The 18240-nt window shown below is 42.0% G+C and overlaps 1 protein-coding gene across 3 annotated transcripts in view; it reads right to left on the bottom strand.

Annotated features, from left to right (window-relative positions):
• Positions 1 to 18240, bottom strand: part of LOC138739354 (glutamate receptor 4) — a 247136-nt gene that overhangs the window by 197915 nt on the left and 30981 nt on the right. For all 3 annotated transcript variants that reach the window (XM_069891218.1, XM_069891219.1, XM_069891220.1), the window contains exon 3: positions 15815 to 16054. In XM_069891218.1, the coding sequence (XP_069747319.1) occupies positions 15815 to 16054 (240 nt within the window). The remainder of the gene's footprint in view (positions 1 to 15814; positions 16055 to 18240) is intronic.

The following is an 18240-nucleotide window of genomic DNA, read 5'->3' as shown; positions in this document are numbered from 1 at the left end:
TTAGCAGCAGCTTTCAGGCAGCTGCATTCAGGTGCCAAGGGGGACTTCAGTGGTCTGGCGATTATTCCTCCTGGAGGAGGGTTGGAAAGTGCACCTCTTTTAGGTGGCCTCCCGACAGCTGCAAAGGGGTAGAATATGCGGCTTTACATTGGGGTATTTTGGTCACCTGAAAGTGCCTTATGACTCTTCCTTTCAGTGATTATACAAGTTATTTAGATTTGAATTAAGAAGAAACCAGGTTCAGGAACATTTGCTTCCCCTCCACCATCAGACTTCTAAACAATAGACTCATTTAAAGACTTTTTCTTTGTACATTATTTATGACTGAATATTTTTTATGTATTACAGTTTGATTAAATTTCATTTTTTGTTTAGATTTCTCTCTTGTATACCTATCTTTTTTCTTGAGTACAGTTTACAGTTACCGATAAGTGGAAATTATGCTGGCCCACAAGAAAAGGAATCTCAGGGTTGTGTGATGTCATGAACGTACTCTGACAATAAATCTAAACTTTGTGGATGATTCGAGGATTGGCCTGGGGACTTTAAATGAGAAAGAAATGCAAAGACTGCAGTGAGTTATCACTGCACTGAGAAGCAAGGAGTAAGATGGAAAATGGTAAATCATGAAAATCTGTAGACCCCGTAGTTGAAGTAAAAATACAAAATGCTGGATAAGCTCAGCAGGTCAAACAGACTCCTTCATGTAGCAAAGGTAAAGATATAGAACCAACGTTTCAGACTTGAACCCTTCATCAAAGTATGAGAAAATGGTGGTAAGCGTCCAAACAAAAGAGTGGGGGGGGGGGTAGCAAAGGCGATAGGTGGAGAGAGGAGGGAAGGGACAGCAGCAATGAGGGAGAGGGGGATGGCTGGGTGGGTAAGGGGGAAGGGAGGGGAGAACTGGAAAAACAGGAAAAGGGAAGGGAAAGAAAAATCGAGCAAGTTTAACAGAAAGCAGAGAAGTCATTGTTAAGACCATCTGACTGGAGGGTGCCCAGATGGAAAATAAGGTGCTGTTCCTCCAATTTGCGGGTGGTCAGGGCGGGATAGTATATGAGGCCATGAACAAACATGCGAGTCTGGGAGTGCGTCTCAAAATTGAAATGGTTGACTACTGGGAAGTCGCTGTGGACAGAGAGGAGGTGCTCAGCGAAACGGTCTCCCAATCTCTCTGATGTAGAGAAGGCCTCATAGGGAGCACTGGATGCAGTAAATAAGTTCTGTGGATATACAAGTGAAGTGTTGCTTCAGTTGAATGACCTGTTTGGGGCCCCGGACCATGGCGAGGGAGGAGGTGCGGGCGCAACTGTTGCATCTCCTGCAGCCACAGGGGAAGATGCCGGGGCAGGAGGAGAAGGAAAAGGGATCCTTCACTAAGTGTCAGAAATTGTGGATAATGTGGAATTTCTAAACAAAGGCCACTTCCCAATACAATGACTATCTATTTCTTTAAACCAGTGGTTTCTTTCCACTCATATACCACTTTAAGTAATTCCTATGCCATCAATGCTCTGTGATTAGTAAGGGATTGCTTAAAGTGGTATGTGAGTGGGAAGGGAAGGTTGAAAAACACTGCTCTAGACCCAAATGCTACTGAAATATTTTACTTGAGAAAAATTGTCATTGGCCCATGTCCTTTGGAGTTATGAAATCATGCACATAACGAGTCAATTAAGTACGATTATAACAGTGCTTTTCAAACATTTTCTTTCTACCCACATAGCACCTTAAGCAATCCCCTACTAATCAGAGAGCACCTATGGCATAGGGAATAGTTAAAGTGGTATGTGAGTGGAAAGAAAAAGGTTGAGAACCACTGCTCTACACAGATGCTGTCTGACCTACTTCTCTGTTTGCTTTAATGGAATATATCCGGCGATGGAAAACAAAGCAAGAGAACACATGGTAAATTTTAACACACTAAGTAAAGAAGTATCCTAGGTAAAACAGGGCAGGAAAACTGAGTGCTTGGGGAATACTCCCTTTTATGAGATAGGGTATAATATATAAGGAAAGGGAGCCCTGCTGAAAGGTTTGCAGCACAATTTGCTCACAGCCACAGTACAGCTCTGCTGATCATGTTACAGAAAGGATGTCATGAAAGAAACATAGAAGATAGGAGCAGGAGTAGGTCATTCGACCCTCCGAGCCTGCTCCGCCATTTAACGAGATCATGGCTGATCTTAAAGTTCAGTACCCCGTCCCCGCCTTCTCTCCGTAACCTTTAATACCCTTATACTGAAGAAATATATCTAATTCCCTTTTAAATATATTTAATGAACCTGCCTCTACTGCCCTCTGTGGCAATGAATTCCACAGATTCACCACCCTCTGGTTAAGAAATTCCTCCTCATCTCGGTCCTAAATGGTTTGCCTATTATCCTCAAACCATGGCCCCGGGTTCTGGATTTTCCCATCATTGGAAACATCCCATCTGCAGCCATTCTGTCCAGTCGTGCCAGAATTTTATAGGTCTCTATGAGATCCCCTCTCAATCTTCTAAACTCCAGCGAGTACAATCCCAATTTGCGCAATCTTTCCTCATAAGTCATTCCAGCCATTCCAGGTATCAGCCTGGTGAATCGCCTCTGCACTCCCTCCATTGCAAGAACATCCTTCCTTAGATAAGGTGAAAGTACAGGGAAGACTTATGAGCATGTTTGGGTGAGAAAATTTTAATTCAAATGAAAAGTTCATTGCACGGGGATTATTTTCTTTCATGCAGGAAGGAGTCAGTGGGGTCATTTAGTTGAAGTGCATAAAATTGTGAACAGCCCAGAGAAAAGGGAGGTACATTTATTTCTCTAAAAAGAGATGAGAAATGGGGCTCTCTGATTTGAAAGTTTAGAACATCCATTCTCAATGGAGGCCATACAGCCCCTGTTGGAGCCACAAAACCTTTGGGGGGGGGGGAACGGATTGAAATCATAAAATATTTTAAATGTTTTTTTTTAATGTGGTCGATAGAGAGAAGTATGGAAGAAACCTACTAAACCACTGTTTCACAGGGAAGGGGGCCCGTAAACTTTGAGCTTGAGTTAAACGATGAACTCCAAGCCAGATTACAACATCAGAGAGCCATCAGGGAGGGCTCTGTGATGTGCTTCACAGAAACATGGTTAAATTAGGACATTCCGGACACGGCAGTAAAGCCCAAGGGCTTCATGCTCCACCATGCTGACCGGACATGGGTGTCAGGAAAAACCAGGGGAGGTGGCGTTTGTGTCATCATTAATTCATCGTGGTGCCCAAACGTGACAGTTATGTCCCAGTCCTGCTCCCCCAACCTAGAACATCTGGTAATTAAGTGCTTCCCATTTTACTTGCCGAGGGAGTTCACCACCATCATCCTGGTTACAGTGTACACACCACCCCAGGCTATCATCAGGGTAGCACTGTGATTAGCAGCCACAAGAGACCACATCCTGATCACTGTAGGGGACTTCAATCAGGCCAACCTGATAAAGACTCTAACGATCTTCCACCAACACATGTCACGCGAGACCAGAGGAGCCAACACACTCAACCACTGCTACACCACCATGAAGAAAGCATACCAAACCATACCACAACTGCACCTCAGCAAGCCTGATCACCTGGCTGTACTTCTAACTCCAGGCATACAAGCAGAGTCTGAGGACCAAAGCACCAGTAGTGAAGATGGTAAAAGTATGATTGAAGAAGGTAGAGAACATCTGCAGGACTGCTTTGATTCGGTGGCTGCATTATATTCAAGAACTCATCCTTAGACTTGAATAAATATACAACATGTGTCACTGACTTCATCCAGACCTGAGTGGATGAGTGTGTGCACAAGCGTTCAAACTGGGTGTTCCCCAACTAAAAGCTCTGGATGAGTCAGAGGATTCACAACCTGCTGAGGGCAAGAACAAGGGCATTTAAGGCCAGGAATCCAGATCTCTACAAGGTCCAGCTACTGCGGAAGGCCATCTTTGAAAAAAAGGAAGCTAGAGACAAGAGACAGATACATGCCAGCTATGGCAGGGTGTGCAGGCTATTACAGCCTGCAAAGCAAGGGCAAACACCATAGATGACTGTGATGCTTCACTACCCTATGCCTGCTTTGAGGTGATGTTCAGGTGTTCTATGTCTATGAGAACCCTTGCAAAGGCTGAAGACCCTGTGATATCTATCTCTGAGTCTGATGTCAGAACATCATTCAAAAGGGTGAACCCTCACAAGGTGCCAGGCCTTGACAGGATACCTAAGAGGGTACTGAAAATCTGTGTCAAACAACTAGCCAGAGTGTTCACAAACTTTTTCAACCTTTCATTGCTGCAGTCAGAGGTTTCTACGTGCTTCAAAACATATATTCGCTTCTACGAGCACAACTAGTTTCCTGTCTTTGCCCACTTTAGTCGTCATTTTTATCAGTCTTATATGCTTACGATGCCATTAATTACAAAACCAGAGGAATAGTTGCCACATCAAATGATTTATGAACAAAATTGTAAAAGTGAAACCCATTCATCACCTGGGAACAGGTGTAAATGTCTATACACTCTCCAAATGGGCTTGGCTGAATGTTAGAAATCCACAGGTAAATGTCCCAATACAGGGGCAGGAAACAAGTGTTCCTGACTGCCCAGTCAAACAGCTGGCAAACACCCAACTGTAGTGTATCGGAAGGTCTTCTGAACTGATCCTGAGCTGAATATTACATTCACTCAGTGCATCAAGAAAACCACAGCTGTTTATTGTGACAGTCAGAGAAGCTTGTTATAGAAGTGGTACAGTAATTGGCTGTGTGACATTAACATCTACCTAAGCAAAAGTCTGGACCCACTGCAACTGGCCTATCGTCACAATTGCTCTGCAGCAGATGCAACATCACTCGCTTTCCATGCAGCTCTGGATCATTTTGAAAACAGCAGCTCATCTACACGGCTGCTCTTCAACTACAACTCAGCCTTCAACACCATTATTCCCTCAGTGCTGGTCAAGAAGCTCCAAACTCTGGGCCTGTGCAACTGGATCCATGATTTCCTCATCGGAAGACTACAGTCGTGACAAATTGGAAACGTCTCCTCCTCACTGACTAACACAGGCACACCTCAAGGATGGGTGCTCTACTCGTTATACATCCATGACTGTGTGACCAGGCAAAATTCCAATGGTATCTACAAGTTTGCTGATGACACCATGGTTATCGGTAGAATTACAAACAGGATTGAGAAAGCGTACAGGAGGGAGATAGATCAGTTCGTCGAGTGGTGACACACCAACAACCTTGCACTCAATGTTAGTAAAGCCAAGATGATTTTGGACTCAGGAGAAAGTTAGGGGAACATGATTCAGTCTTTGTCAAAGGCTCAGTAGTGGAGTGGGTCAAGAACTTCAAATTCCTGGTTGTCAAAGTCTCAGAGGATCTGTCCTGGAGGCTCCATGTTGATGCAATCATGAAGAAAGCTCTCCAATAGCAATACTTTGAGGTATTTGAGGAGATTCAGTATGTCACCAAAGACTCTCGAAAAATTCTACAGGTGTACCATGGAGAACATTCTGGCTGGTACGGAGGTGCCTATGCTCAGGACAAGAATAAACTTCAGAGAATTGTTAGCTCAGCCTGTGACATCACAGGCACCAGACTTCACTCCATCGAGGACATCTACATGAGGCAGTGTCTTAAAAAACCAGCCTCTATCCTCAAGGACTCCCACCACCCAAGCCGCACCCTCATTCACTCTTCTACCATCAAGAAAAAGGTACAGGAGCCCTCAGCGGCACAAAGACAGCTTTTTCCCACTGCCATCAGAATCCTGAATGATCAATGAATCAAAGACTCTGCCTCACTTTGACTTTTTGTGCACTATTTTTATTTATTTTTTTAAGATTGTTTATATGAATGTTTACACTGTGATGCTATGCAAAACAATGACTTTTGTAACTTGTTCATGACAATAAATTCTGATTCTTGATTCTAATGGGGCCATAGCTGAAAAGTGGTTGAGAATGGCTGGTTTAGACATCAGTTGAGGGAACATATTTTTAACTTAAATTATGGTACTGATAAGATACTTACTCCTGAATAGGTCACAGAGGGAAAAATCTCATCACATGTGGAATGCATTTGAATGAGCACTTGTGCTGTAACCTTCAAGACTATACACCAAGTGCTGAGAACTGATAAGAGACAACTTTATGCTTTTTCCACCTGATGTTGATTCTTCTGTAAAAAATTACTGAATTCTATGATTTCAAAAATAGAAAACTGGGGGTAAAAAAAAAATAAAAAAATCGATTTTCTCCCACATTCCACTCCCATTCAAATGATCTGGAGATTCTGCATCGAAGCAGAGTTGGCTTTTATTATCTCTGTACTAAGACTGACCAATTCATCCAGAAACTGACAGGTAAGAAATCAATCATTCTTACATGGTGCCAAAATGTCAGCAGCAAATATACACGAATGACAGAAATGTACTCATCAAGTCACAATCAAAAACAGATTAGGCTAAAGCTAATCTGTCAGCCACAATTTCATTCAATTCAGAATGTACGTTGCCACTGAGGGCAGCAGGGAGGTTATTATTGCAGTGCAGTTTGAGCAGTATTGTGGCAGGAGGGTCTTCAGCTGTGTGCCATTCATTGGATTGCTAATGGCTGTCACAACACAAATGCTGATGTGCTAAATCTTACACAAATCATACATCCTCTCCGCAATTAACATCTTCTCTCAATAGATGTTCTGAAAGCAAATTTGTTGACCTATCAGCCAAAGGATATCGGCTCAGAATCTCTCTTGAACAAAACCTTTTAAAAGATTAATAAACTCTAAATAAAAAATATTTTTGACACATTGTTAGCTTTCAACATTCATATGGATCTTTTGGAGAATACATAAGAAATGGAAGCAGGGGTCAGCCATCTGGCCTTTTCAGTCTGCCCCAACATTCAACCAGATCATGGCTGATCTGAACATGACTCAGCTCCACCTACTTCATTATCTTTAATTCCCCTACAATGCAAAAAAAAGTCTCAGTCTTTCCTCTATTTTTAACATGTTACTTTTTAAAAAACTGAATATACATATTAAAATTTAAAAAGTTAATGAATGTATCAACTTAATTTCTTAGAAATCATCTCAGTAAGAATTTTCTCTATCATGCCTGTCAGAATTTTAATCAATATCCAACAAATGACAGTCACAGCAGTAAAGGCTTGCAGTTTCCACTATGGACATCATCCCTTTCTCTGAACCTGCCGATCAATTTGTTGAGTCAATTTGTTTGATCCAATCAAAATAGATTCATCTATTGTGTCTGCATGTAAACCTGGCATTAAAAATCACACAAGTCCCTCTTTTACCCACAATTTGATCCACAGATCAGTCACTGAATGCATTCTTGAACTGCTGCATCACTGTTGCATTACGAATTCCAGGATTTAGATTCACCAGTGATAAAGGAACAACTTTATTGCAGCAATTTAATGTCAATTTATTGCAGCACAGGTTCAAATCCACTTCTATCTATAAGTATCTGCATGGGCTTTGGAGATTAATTGGTGCATTTGGGCCAATATATATTTATTTTTGGCATCAACAAGCAAGCGAATGGCTTAAGATTTCCAAGTTGCGAAGATGCTTGACTTGGAGGGGAACTGTAGGTGGTAACATTGCTATGTGTCTGCTCGCCTTGCTCCAGAGTCATAGATTTACAGCACAGAAGCAGAGCCTACGGTCCAACTTGGCAATGCTCACTAAGCTAGTCCCATTTGCCTGAATTTGGGCCATATCCCTCTAACACTTTCCCATCCATGTACATACCTTTTAAACATTACTATCGCCCCCACCTCTATCCCTGTGGCTATCCCTGGCAGCACATTCAATAAACCTTCAACCTTCTGTGTGAAAAAGTGTCCCGAAGACCCCTTCTAAATCTTTCCCCTTACATCCTAAAATGTTGCCCTCTAGTTTTAGATTCCCCTACATGGGGGAGGAGCAATGACTATTTATTTTATTTATGCACCTGATGATTTTATTAAATGCTTTAAGAAAGCCTCTCAACCTCCAACGCTCCAGAAAGAAGTCCTGGCCTATCCAGACTCTCTTAATTCAAGTCCAATAACATTCTTGCAAATCTTTTCTGCACTCCTTCCAGCTTAATGAAATATTTCCTATAGCTGGGTGACCAGAACTGCACACAACACTCCAAATTTGGTCTTACTAATATCTTGTTCAGCTGTAATTTGACATGCCTTCTCCTGTACTCAGTGCCCTGACTGACGAAGATCAGTGTGCCAAACACCTTCACCATCATATCTACCTTTATTGCCACTTTGAGAGAGATATACCTGTACCCTACAAGCCTCTCTGTTCTATAACACTCCCAGGGCCCTACCATTCTCTGGGAAAATCCTTGCTTAAACCCACCAAGGTGCAACATCTTACACCTGTCCAAGTAAAATTCCAAGTTGTGGAAGTTGAAGCTGTGGTAAGGTGGGTTGGGGGGGGGGGGGCACTGTTAGAGTGGCTGAGATGAATAACTTCAGGTGATTTACCTTTGGTGATTCTAAGAATATGGTCACTTATTTGCCATAATTGATAAAGTTTACTGATAACAATGAAATAATTTCTTGACAGTTTGTTCCAACAGAAGGGTCATTTTCCTGGAAGCTCTCACCCCAGAAACTACCCAGTGTTAAATTGAGATTGTGAAATGCGAAAGTCTATAGATGCTGTGATTGTACTAAAAAGCACAGGAATGCTGGAAGAACTCAGCCAGGGTCACAGTGTCCATAGAAGGTAAAGATATATAGTATTACCAATGTTACGAGCACCAACTTCTGCAAAACTCACAGCTTTCAAATATCACCAAATTAAATATCACCAAATAGGTAATGTTTATGAGTGTACCAACTTCTGCAAAACTCACTGCTTTCCATGTAACCTTTTATTTCTGCATGGGAATACGAGAAAATATCACCAAATTAATTTCACAAAATAATGTTTGAAATAATTTGGAAAGATGCAGTTATCCCAAGATTGGTGTGGGAAATCAATTATTCATCAATTCCACCTGATCTGTTTTAGATGGTTTATCGAGCACATCAAGTGCTGAATTTCAGGACTCATCTTTTAACATCACACATCTATTTATAGAATTCATGATAAAACCAACCATTTTGGTTCTCTTGGGTTTATTTCCTTCTCTCTCGTCTTACTTGAGACGAGAGATGAGATATGAAAAAGGCCGACTTAATTTTATTTTGTGCTTAATCACATTGTTGAATTATTTCAATTCAATTACTTTCTTTAAAAAAAAATTGCAAGCAGTGTGGACAAATAAGTCAACTATTTTGCACCAACATTGTTCAGAGTCAGGGAAAAACATGGCCCAGGCTACAAGAGCTTTTTAATCTTGTTCTAATTGTATTTATGTTCAAGATTATTTGTCAAATTATACTTTGAACAGGGAGAAGGGTTCTTCTGTGAACTGTTTATCAGGTTAGTTCTGATATTCAAACAGCCATATGAAATAGAAGAGCACAAGTTACAATGAAATAAAAGACCAGTTTGTCCCAAGCAAGGCCAACATGATAGCATTGTATGGGATTCATTCGGGATTCTTACAGCTTCAGAGAAGAAGTCTTCAAGCCTATTGGTGCATACTTTCACGCTCTTGAGCCTTCTCCCCCCATGGGAGGAGGGAAAAGAAGGTGTATGCGGATATGGTGGATCTTTTGGTATGTTGGCTGCCCTGCCTTGGCAGCCGGCCACGTAGAGGGGAGAGAAGTTTCTGATCTGTATTTGCGGTTTTTTCCAGTGCTGAGCAGAGCAGCTTCCATACCACACTATGAGGCACGTCACAAGTATGTTTCCAATGGTGCATCTGAGGAGTTGCTGAGGGGTCAGGGAGCACATGCCGAATTACCTTAGTCTTCTGAGAAAGGAGAAACATCGGTGTACTTTCTTGACTGTCATGTCAATATGCTGCGCCCAGGTCAAGTCACTGGGGATGTTTATCACCAAGAAATTGAAGTTTGGACAAGAAGGGCCAAGTTGGCCTGTTTCTATGCTGTAATTGTGATATTGTTATATGGTTATCTACCTATTCTATTATAGCACCATGGATGTGGACAATTATGTGATGGGATAAGATATATTTGCAGTCAATTCACTGAATCATCTAAAAGGAAACATCAAGATATTGTAGCATATCTGTTCAAGTGTCACTGCCAGTGTTATGTGAGATTCCTAAATAGCAAATTGTACACAGGGGAAGGCCACCATGTTTAGTGGAGCAGGGCTTACACAGGCAACTCATTGCCTAAAGAGAGAGGAATTACAGAAGAAGTGAGCAGAGAAGCAATTAGAGTTGGGGAGGGAATTGTAAAAATAGAAGATACCTGGGTTGACTGGGGATGTGCTGGAGAAAGGTGACTGAAGCAGAGGCAAAGATTGGGGATTAGAGAGAGAGAGGATTATTGTGGGTCATGAATGAGAGTGGTTGTCATTCTGTATGGGCGGCCAATTGGACAGAAGACTGGGTGGGATGGTCAGTGAAGAAGATTAGCAAGGGGATGGGGAGACTGAAGAGAATGGTGCTGAGGAGTGAAGACAGTGATCACTAGCTCTCCAGCAACTTCCTGCATAAGACTTGGCCCATGAAATAAAATTGGATGGGCCTCACTCCAATGAACCCAGTGGGAAGGACGAGCTGTTTTCCCAGCTCAAGTCTTTCACAAGAGTATCGGACACACTTGGTTATTGTGCATTGCTCAGCGACCTGTGCGCTTGAGCAAGTACACCAGAAGCTCTCCAGGTATGGAAGCACACAGTCAGTCCACTGAGCACTTGGCTAAGCATTACAAAGATCCATCAAGTGAATCACAATGACAGGGTGGTGTGTGTCAACAACTTGGTAAATGTGACTAGAACGGAAACTAAACATGAAGGAGAAATGAGAGCCAATGAGTCAATAGTATATGTAAAACTGAAGTCAATAGACAGGTAGAGACTGGTAACTACAACATTTACAGACATGTGGATAGTTATCTGGATAGGGAAGCTTTGGATGGATATGGGCCAAGAGCAAACAAATGGGACTAGCTTGGTTAGAATGAACAAGTTGCACTGAAGGACCTGTCTCAGTGCAGTAGAACTATAGGTGAAGTTACAACTGGTGCTGAACCCAGTGCTGTCAGTTCCTACCTCCCTCCCTACCTTCACCACCCCAAATGGTTCCATTAACAATGCAATTATGTCAAACCTCAAAACCTTGCCAAACTAACTACATTTTTTCTCCATTAGTCCAGGGGAAGAGTTTTCTTAGCACAAGTGAATATTGACCTATCCATATCCCAGTACATTTTATAACAGCAAATGTTGGTATATTTCATGGGTTCCAGTACACATCAGGCAAGTGCTATATTTTTGATATAACATTTCTTACTGTCTAATATCCCATTACCTCTTGGTTTCTGATCCAATTGATTCCTGCAACAATGATTACCAAAGGCACCACGATTCAGAGATCTTATAAAATTAATAATATGGATGTGTTACCTGACCAACGGAACAAGTTAGGGAACCAATCCATTGCATCATTCCTATTCTTGCAATGCATGAGGAAAGCATTCTTCCTCCCATTGCACATCATAGTTACTGAGAAATCAGAGGCGGTTCACTCTTTAGGTTATTTTCAGAATTGTTCCAAAATTCAGTGAAAGCAAAGTCCCCGTTAAAATTTTAATTCACTCTCACCTTGAACTATTCCTAACTTTGCAAATTTGATTCTTTCACAGCACAGAATAATTCACAGTTTCTTTAAATAGTACATTACAGGAACACAAGTAGTCTTGCATGAATGTTTCTTGGACCTCAGCACAAAAATAATATTTCCTAAAGAAGAAGTAGTGAGAAATATCATGACTCCTGCTCCAAATAAACAATTTCATGGCACAAGTGGAGAAAAGCTCAAAAAAACCTGTCCTGACCCATGTTTATCCCTCAAAGAGGGTGAAACACACAAGTCTGCAGATGCCATGATTGTAGTCAAAACACAGAAATGCTGCAGGACCTCAGCCAGTCTCGCAGCATCCATAGAAGGTAAAGATATATTACCAATGTTTCAGGCCTCCTGCATGATTATCCCTCAAAGAACATCTCTATCAAATCATCACTAAATCTCATCATTATTTACAGAAATCTGGCCCAGTAGAAATTGGTGCCTTACATTAAAATGGTAAAAACTCTTCAAAAGTGGACGTGGCTTAAGTGCCTTTGGACAGCTTGAAATTCTGAAAAGTGATACATAAATAGAAGACTTTTCATCCATTTCAAAGGAATAAAAAGCAGCAAGGTCTATAAATGCATCAGACCATTCCACTGGGTCCCCATTCAGGCTGTAAAGAGACTATATCCCTTCATATATCCAGGCTCAACATTTACGACCAGAAAAAAAAACAAATGATAACAGGCTGTGTACTACTAAGCACATCCAATGCCGGAGTACAAAGTCATTTCTAGGAACATAGCTGAATGACCCATAGCTGCTTTTATTTCCCGGTGAATTGGTTTGAGTCTGGCTCCCTGTGAATTAACATTTAAAAAGCACTGCTGGCTGAATCCCTTTGCAGCTCAGGAAATGTTACTCTCAAAACCAACAGCACTTGCAAAGAGTCAGGAACTACTGAAAGCTGTTGGAGGTTAGGATAAATAATGAGTGATCATTTTCAAACATTTTGCCTAGGTAAAAGGGTAAAAGTCACAACACTATACTCACCACCCTGGTCCCCCGCCACACACTCTGCTGCCATTGGGGGCCTTCAAAGGACTTCCCAGACGTCCCAGAAAGAGAGAAGGGGCATTTGCAATTTGCCAGGTTACATGTTATCATATCAAATAGATGCTGATGCAGTTTTTGAGGATACTCTGGTATCTGTTCATTTTTTAAAAAAAACATTTGGAAATACAGCACAGTAACAGGCCCTCTGGCCCATGAGCCTGTGCCACCCAAATACACCTATGTGACCAATTAACCTACTAATCCCTTACATCTTTGTTGTGTGATCAAACAGTGGCCCTATAGACTGATGCAAAGGAGGAACATTTAAAGTTTCAAACTGATTGTCTTGAGGAGCAGCCTCCAGATCCTTCACTTGGGAATATTTCCCAGCTCACCATTTGCATCTAAAGGGCTTCATTTTACATTCAATAGATCTTCAACCTCTGCCCCTGCAGTGAATTGGTCAAAATATATTTAACTCACATAATCAAAACAAGGTCTGGACATGCACATTGACCCAGGTCTTTGGCTGATTCTATTGGCTGCACTAGTACAGCATTCAATTTACCAGCTCAGTCTGGTTAGCCATCTGGCACTGGCTTCAAGGTCTTAAATAAGGAGACGGATTGTGTGCAGCCTCACCTCTACCCTGTGCAGTGCAACAGAATCTCCCTCCTTTTAATCTTGATGAAGGTTTCATCCCAAAACGTCGACCAATCTTTTACTCCCACTGATACCGCTTGACTAGTTCAGTTCTTCCAGCAGAATGTGTTTAGTTCCCTGTCCTACCAATGAAGCCCAACATCCTATTTGTCTTGAATCAATGAACCAAATACACTGCCTTACCTTTTATGCACTATTATTTTTTTAAATATTTATTGTTCTAAGATGGTTTATAATATGAATGTTTACACTATAATGCTGCCACAAAATGCCGAATTTCGTGACTTGTTCATGACAAATTCTGATTCTGATTTTATCTACATTTAAAAAAAAAAGTGGCCAAGACTTTTGATGGTTCAAATCTGAAGACCTCCACAGATTCTAGAGATATTTGGTAAATTACCACAAACCTGTTGTATGACTTCTGCCATTTCTTTCAGTACCTTGGGAATTATTCATTTAGGACCAGAGGATTTATCTACCTTTATCCCCACTAATTTATCCAGCACGATCTCTTTAGTGATTGTTCAAGGTTCTCACCTCAAATCATATCCTTAACCTCCCTCTTTAGCATATTAGCCATTTCTTCAACCATGAAGACTGACACAACAGACCTCTTTGAGGCCTTGGCCATTTTTACATTACCCATTATTCTCATCTTCCAAAAAACTTTTGTTCATTTTCACTACCATTTTCCACTTTAGTTATAAAACAGATGGTAAAAGTTTTAATTTGTTATGCTAGTTTACTTTATTAATCTAACTTTCCTTTCTTTATTTATTACTTAGTTGTTCAACGTTGCCTTTTAAAGTTTTCCCAACCTTCCAAATTCCTCTCTATGTTTGTCGATTTGCTACACAAGGGCTTTTAATTTGATGTTTTCCTTTATTTCCTTAGTTAACCTATCCTTTCTGGCCTTGTTTTTAACTAGAACATATTTCTGTTGAGCACCGTGATAAATTATTTTGAAATTCCTCCACTGTTCCTTAAATGTCTGTGTTCACAGACACTACATTAGCCAATTCATGCCTCATCCCATTGTAATCTCTCTTGTTTTGGTACAAGATAACTCTTTTTCAATTTTACATTTTCACCCTTCTGTATTAGAAGGGTGATACTGTGATCACTCATTCCAAGAGGATCCCTAACTGTAAGATCAATCTTACAATCAAGAAGTGATTAAAATACAGGGGTGAAGAGGAAAAATTCTGGTCAGGTTTAATATTTTTAAATGAGGTGCTTGATCTGTTCCATTTCAGATGGACCATACGCAAGCAACATCAATCTAAAGAGGGTTTCATAGGAGGGTTGGATATATTACCATTCACACAATGCTTTGTGGAGAATCACAAAATCAATTGCAATAACCCATGAGCCAATGGTTAATATGGTGCATTAGTTGCCATTATTTGGATGCTTCAATGATTTCTTTAATGTTAAAACTGATAGGACTAATGTTGTGTGGAACATGGATGAAAATCTAAATCAGTTATAGATGGCAAAACACACACACCAAAAGCACGTCAATTGTGATATCTTCTTTCTTCGGAACAGATTCAGAGTATTCCATTAATTACCGACAATTATTTGCTTGCCAGTTTTCATGGCAATTTCCTCATAAAAATAGAAAAGAGCTATTTTGCACTGGTTTATTTGCAAGTTCCAAAGAAAGGGCGTCCTTACGGTTGGTCCTCATGAAATTGATTGATATTTACTTTGGAGAAGTGAATAAAAGTGGGGGAAAAAACAGCAATCTTAATTTTTCTAGGAGGATCATCAGGAAACCTAAATATGTTGCCTGCTCACATCTTGACGATACACCAGCAGGTGGCACTGCCATCATGCAATTTGCAATTCGAACACATTCATGAAGGAGAGCAGTAGGTGATTCGATAATATCACCTGCCATTTGAGGACGAAGGGTCTGAAAAGTTTACATTTAAAAAAGGAGAAAATAAGTTCCCATTCCCAAGAGTTAGAAGGGACAACACGCAAAGGCTAAACATTGGAGAATCCATTCCTGCTCAAAAGTTGAAATAACGTATTTGGCCATAAAGTTGAATGATTACTGGACAACTTTTAATTAGAGTTCACCATCTCATTATCTTGATACCTGTAAAGAGCCTAAACCACACATAAAATAGTCCAGCAATTCTTTGTGATCCAAAGATTATGATGAATTATAATGTTTTTAATCACGAGCAACAAAGCAAATCTTAATATTCAAATCAGGATCTCAATCAGCTGGCACTTTGTTGTAACAAGTCTGCTGATTAAACCAACTAATCTGTAACAATACTGATAACATTAAAGTTAACCCCCCCCCCATGCAGCTCAACCTTGCACAATTTCGGAGCATGGAATGCACAGTGTAAAGACAAGAGTTCAACACTCACCTCGATCAGTGTCGTACAAGAAGACAAATTTAGTCCACTCATAGTGGTCAAGTAGGCTCAGTAATGCCCCTCTTAAAGATGGCCGCAGCTGGAGCACGAACTGGCTCTCACCCTCCGTCGGGAAGCTTGGTGTGATCAAAGATATGTGGAGCGCCCCGCAGAACGAAGTCAGCGTGTGTACAGATCTCTTGTCGTACATGCCAAAGATGGCAAACACTCCCCGGGAGTATTGAGAACAGACTGTAAAGAGAATGACAATAAATGATCATCAGTTTTTTTATTTCCATCGACATTTTAGATGATGTTTCATGATCAATGTCCTCATCCACTCATTCGGTTTCACCGAATTTATTGGCAACTCGGATTTATTTACAGCTCAGAGTTCAATTCATTTCGAACGAGTTTGTGGACGGCTCATGAATACGGTCATTAAATTAGGAGCCTAATTCTGGTTCTTGCGAGGATCAAGATCATTTGCAAACAGGATTCTGAGAATGAAAACCGATATATCAGACCCTACATTTTTATTTCCGAACCATTCAAAAGCAAATCGAGTGATTTCCTCCAACTCTTTCTCCGAAGTTCAGACTTCTTCCAGAGTTCAGCGTGACCCACAAGTCGCTTGATGCCACCCCGGGGAGAGGGCACCCAACGATGATTCGGGTGCATTGCAGCTCTCACATCGGACACTTCGGGGGGCTGGGAGCAAGAACTTCTGCCGTTTCCTTTCTCAGCCCGGGCCCCAGGTTGTGAGCACTGCCAGTCCTGGGGCGTTGGTTCAAAAGACACCTCGCTCAGTGTCCGATAAGGACATGGCCTGGAGACACCTCAGTAAATTCACCCGCTTCCGAAATCTGCTCCGGATCAGAATACGCCCTTGACAAACCTCTTTGAGGCCTTGGCCATTTTTACATTACGTCCCTGAGCGTTTCGACCCCTCTGGGGTTTTTTAAAAATGTTTCTTTGCTGCCAATCTCCAGGACTCTAGGAGGACCTGCCTCCACTTGTAACTAACTTCCAAAGGGGTCGTGGTGTGAGGCGGCCACTCTTCTCCGACCAGAACTCTCAGTCGGCCCCCCAATTCTGCGGCTAACTCTTCTCGGTCGATTCAAGTTGGGTCTGAGATGAGCGTTTCTCGAAACGCGGGAAGAAACTCAAATTGAATGGAGTGGGCTTCAAACCAGCGAGTCGTTTCCATAAAGTTGAATCGGCTTCATCAATTGCCGACCGGTGAATGAGGCAGGAAACGGTAGGAGGGCGAGGTTTCCCGAAACGAGCAGTGGCCCTGGTCTGCACTGTTGTACACCACTGATTGACCAGGTAGGAAAGTTTCCATCAGCTTTTTAATCGAGCACGTTTTTCTAATTTATCGCCATTGGGGCAAAGCTCATCAACGCGGGATCAATCTTCCCCAGATTAGGGTTCGCCGAGGACACCAGGGGAGCTTCTTCGGCGGGGTGTCAAGAGGGCGCTGGCTTTGTGCAATTCAATCGTGGCAGATCAAGACGGCAGCCGTCTTCCCATGTCACCCGATTGATTTCAAGCGATAAAGAACGTCGACCGAGAATACATTGTAACCAATTTGGCGCCGTGTCCCGACTGAGAGTTCTGGTCGGAGTGGCCGCCTCACACCACGACCCCTTTGGAAGTTACAAGTGGAGGCAGGTCCTCCTAGAGTCCTGGAGATTGGCAGCAAAGAAACATTTTAAAAAAACCCCAGAGGGGTCGAAACGCTCAGGGACGTTCAGCAGCGAGTGTGCAAAGAGAAACGGTGAGTGTCCCAGGGCTGGCCTGGCCTGGCCTGGCCCGCCCTGAAGTTTCTCTTTGCACAGATGTGGCCTGACTCGAGGCTTTTCTAACATTCTGCTGGTCCCCCCCGTTCATTACAGTTCGTTTCCAGTCCAGGTTGTGTGTTGATGAACCCGAGGTTCAAATTCCAATTTAGTGGTAGTTTAAAAAAACCCCATTAAATCACTTTAATATTAGAAGGGCTGTAAATCGGTCGTGACCCCGCGTAACGCCCAGCCGGACTGCATGTGAATTACAATTAAAATAGATAATGACCAAGTACTGGGCAAGCAGGCTGCAAAAACAAACCCACAGGATTGCAACATCTAATCACTGCGCAAATCTGGAGCTCCGCAAGGCGAGGGGAAGTTTAGGGAACTGGTTCACTGGACCAGTCCTGGGGCGTTGGTTCAAAAGACACCTCGCTCAGTGTCCGATAAGGACATGGACACCGAAAACCCGCCCTTCAAACATCCAAGTCAGATCAGTCAATGTTGCTGCCTGCATCCCCCTGGCTTCACACCAGCGTCTCTGACGCAGAACACGGAAAGGTCCTCAGGCCGATTGATGATATCTGCAGATGGTCCCAGTGAGCCAGCTCATCTTTTAAGACATGTCCATCATCGAATTGCTGGAAG

Source organism: Narcine bancroftii, chromosome 7, assembly GCF_036971445.1.
Source record: "Narcine bancroftii isolate sNarBan1 chromosome 7, sNarBan1.hap1, whole genome shotgun sequence".
Taxonomy (NCBI): Eukaryota; Metazoa; Chordata; class Chondrichthyes; order Torpediniformes; family Narcinidae; genus Narcine; species Narcine bancroftii.
Note: the sequence above shows the minus strand (reverse complement) of the source record. Positions and strands in the feature narration are given on the sequence as shown.